General features: G+C 34.3%; 1 protein-coding gene across 3 annotated transcripts in view; it reads right to left on the bottom strand.

Annotated features, from left to right (window-relative positions):
* Positions 1 to 424: 424 nt before the first annotated feature.
* Positions 425 to 3786, bottom strand: part of C2H10orf88 (chromosome 2 C10orf88 homolog) — a 17138-nt gene continuing 13776 nt past the window's right edge. For 2 of the 3 annotated variants that reach the window (XM_046655286.1, XM_046655288.1), the window contains exon 6: positions 426 to 1650. In XM_046655286.1, coding sequence (XP_046511242.1) covers positions 1416 to 1650 — 235 coding nt within the window. In that variant the 3' untranslated portion in view covers positions 426 to 1415. Of the gene's footprint in view, positions 1651 to 3786 lie in introns of all 3 variants that reach the window. The other variant, XM_046655287.1, reaches the window with a different exon arrangement.

Raw genomic sequence — 3786 nt, 5'->3', positions numbered from 1 at the left:
ATTACAGTATTTCATCATCAAATGCATGCAGAAGGAACTATCATTAGTTTTTCAACCATCTATTTCTATTCTCATTCACGGTCCTCGCACTGAATGAAGTGACTATGGCTACAATCATAAGCATTTTGTAAATCAACAAACAGACTACAAACACCAGAAACTGTAAAATCTACTAAAGGGTACAGCTTGAAGTGAGACAGATTTCTCCTGAATGACAAAGGAAATACTATCTTATAGCCATATATGTTGTGAATGTCCCATAAATTTGAAGAGACTAAAAAAAGTGATATGCAGATCCTCAAGTGACTGAGGTCAAAGAGTGGTCCATATATCTTGTTACCTTTGTAGTATAATGAAAAATGAACAGTATATAAATTTAGCCAGTATCTTAAAGAATAAATTCACCAAAACATTCAATGAGTGTGAAACACATCTTTTCAGAAAAATAAAACATTTTAAGCAAAGAATCACTGAAAATGAAACATTTCTATTTACTTATGTAGTTTCCAGAGTGAATACATTTATTTTTCAGATGTAACATATCGCCCTTCAACACACATCCAATAGTTGTAATTTCTGAAAATGAAGTCGGCCAGAGAGCACTGCAATCTCCTTGGCTCAGATGCCTTAATCCTTCAGTGCAGAACCTCAGCAGCCCACACTTTCAACATACCAGAGAGGGCTCTGGAAAGAAGCACTGGCTCAGAAAAGGAGAGTTGTACTTTCTGGGTGTATTGAGATAAAACAAGATGACTTCTCTCGTTTTACATCAAACACTAAATCTAAAGTAATAATCCTGACAAAGAATTGGCCAGTTCTGATTTTTATTTTCATATTTACTGCTACTGTACTGAAACAAATAATATTAACAGCTCAGTGTATATTTACACATGCCAAACATTGCATCTTATTCATAATCTGAGATAAATAATACAAAATGTAAATTAGTGATCTGAATTAAAGGTTCCAAGTCTTAAGTATTCAATTTTCCAGGAACAAAGAAAAAAAAATTATCAAATAGTGTAAGCCTTCTTTTTCATACTAAGACTATAAAATAAGGTCTTTTATAAATAAAGAGTACTTCTATCAAACACATATACAATACAAAATAAAGAACTGCATTAGAAACCCTTAAAAATTTTAAACACTTAAGCAACCTAGAAGTTGACATAAATTTCTGTAAGAGTGAACAATATTACAAACTAAAATAACTTATGACCATATCATGTTAACTCTTAGTGTACAGTACTAGATTATAATAAGTGCAATAAAAATGAACACAGAGGTCACTTTACGTAAGTAAATGGTGACTGTTCAAAGGACATTAAATACTTAATTTTCATAAAGTTTTTTGAGGTTTTCGCCTTGTAATAAATATGTAATAAATATCTTAGCACACTGTACATGTTGAGCACTTATCTTTCTCCATTTGAAAGTCTTTCTCCAGAGTCATAATGTCTTAGAGGCGTCCCAGTGCCTGGGGAGTGGGGATTTTGCAGCAAGTCCATTAACAAAGCAATCTTATTATCTATGTGCTCCTGGAGTTTATACATTTGCTGATCGATGTGGTCCATAAGTTTCTTCTCCATCAGTTCCATATTTTTAGAAAGAATCTTTTCCAAGTAGGAGCAAACAGGTTGCTCTTCCATTCTAAAAATAAATGTAAAAGTAATCATTATCTCTAATATTATACCCCAAACAACCAAACTATACTACAAGCAGTCAACACACATTGCTGACGTTTGTCTCCACAACTGTGCTCTATCTCCTTACGACACATTTCCAGGTTGTAAAATACATACACAACAGGCACCCACAATCCTGAATGCCCAAAGCATTCTTATTTCCTTAATTCGCTAAACATTTAAGCAAACAATTGACATGAGAATATACAAGTGAAGATGATACAATTTCTACCCTCAAAGAACAAGTCTTTAGAAAGGGTCTTTTTGATTCTGAGCTCCAAATCAAAACCGGTCTTGCCGAATTTCAGTCTCATGTATGTCTTCCAAGGACATCCCCAAGCAACCCTACAATTTAAACAGTCTTGTCGTTTTTCATCCACGCAACGTGACTAAAGTACCGAAAGGTTCTTTTCTAACCTACTACGAAAACATTTAAAAATGAATGTAGCTGGAATGGGCAAAAGAAAGTAAAAATAAAAAGTACGCCAGTTTTAAAGTTCACGATGAATGAACACTAGGACACTGAATTTCAGAGTGTAGTCCACAAACCCCTGGGGTCTCCATGACTTTCTCAGGGCTTCCGAGAGGCCAAAAGTAATTTTATAATAATACCGTTACTTGAACTTCTCATCCTCATATTCTCCTGAACATACAATGACATTTTCCAGAGGCTACACAATGTGTAATGTTATTGCTCTGAGGACTAATAGAATGTGTGGCTGTGTATTCTTCTGTTTCCTGGAATTTCCTAAGGTAGTAGGTTTAGTGTGTAAATAAATAGTTTTCTCAGAGATTAACTCAGTTTGTTCTCAGTACTTCTACTGTGGTCTTTCTAGCTATTGATTAAACACGCTACAATGCAACATATAGGAGAATGCAACCAAAAGCTAACATGGATTTATATAAATTTAAAACAATACCATTCTCACTAAACTTTCAGAAAGTATTTTTTTCATAAAAATTGTCAGCTTCCTATATAATGGGTTATTTTTAAACAAATATTTTTCTATAGCCTATATAAATAAAGGTTAGAGTCCTCAATTGTCTTTAAGATTGTAAAGACCTAAAAGTTAGAGAACCACTACTCTAGAATATATGAAGGTGTTTTTTCTAAAAAAAAAAAAAATAAAAACTCTATATTTTCAAATAACTGTAGATTCACAGGAAGTTGTAAAGATTACTAGAGTTCCCCAGTACCCTTCACCCAATTGTGCCAATGGTCCCATCTTACCTAACGACGGTATAATATCAAAACCCAGAAATTGATGCTAGTACAGTGTGTGTATCCCATTTTATCACATGCATACACAGTAAGTAAATGTCACCACAATCAAGATGCAGAAATATTCCTTAACTACAAAGATCTCCCTCCTCCTACTCTGTTTTCACCTCCACTCCCCTAATCCCCTCCATCCCTAATGCCTGGTGACCACTAACACGGTCTCCATCTCTATAATTTGTGTCGAGAATGTTGTACAAATAGAACCGTACAGTACATGACCCCCGAGATTCTCTTTTGTCACTCAGCATAATGCCCTTGAGAGCCATCCAAGTTGTTGTGTATATCAACAGTTCCTTTTTATTGCTTATTAGCCTCCTGTGATAGAGATATACCACAGTTTGTTTAACCATTCATCTGTTTTTGATATTTCGGTTGTTTCCAGCTTTTGGCTATTACATACAAATAAAGCTTCTATGAACAACCATGTACAGGTTTTTGTATGGACATAAGTTTTCATTGCTCTGAGATAAATGCCCAGGAGTACAACTCCGAATCACATGGTGACTATACGTTTAGTTTTCAAGAAAATGACAAAACATCTTTTAGACAGGCTGTATCATTTTACATTCCCACCAGCAATGAATGAGATCGTTTCTCCACATCCTCATCAGTATTTGGCATTGTTACCATTTTATAAACTTTTTATTTTTAGCCATTTGAATAACTGTGTAGTAGTATCTTGTGGTTTTAATATGCATTTCCCTAACAGCCATAAGTCAATGTTGATCACCTTTTCACGTGCTTCTTTGCTATTTGTATATAGTCTCTGGCGAAATGTCTCTTTATGTCTTTTGCCCATGTTCCAATTAGATTATTTTT

Source organism: Equus quagga, chromosome 2 (genome assembly GCF_021613505.1).
Source record: "Equus quagga isolate Etosha38 chromosome 2, UCLA_HA_Equagga_1.0, whole genome shotgun sequence".
Lineage (NCBI taxonomy): Eukaryota > Metazoa > Chordata > Mammalia > Perissodactyla > Equidae > Equus > Equus quagga.
Note: the sequence above shows the minus strand (reverse complement) of the source record. Positions and strands in the feature narration are given on the sequence as shown.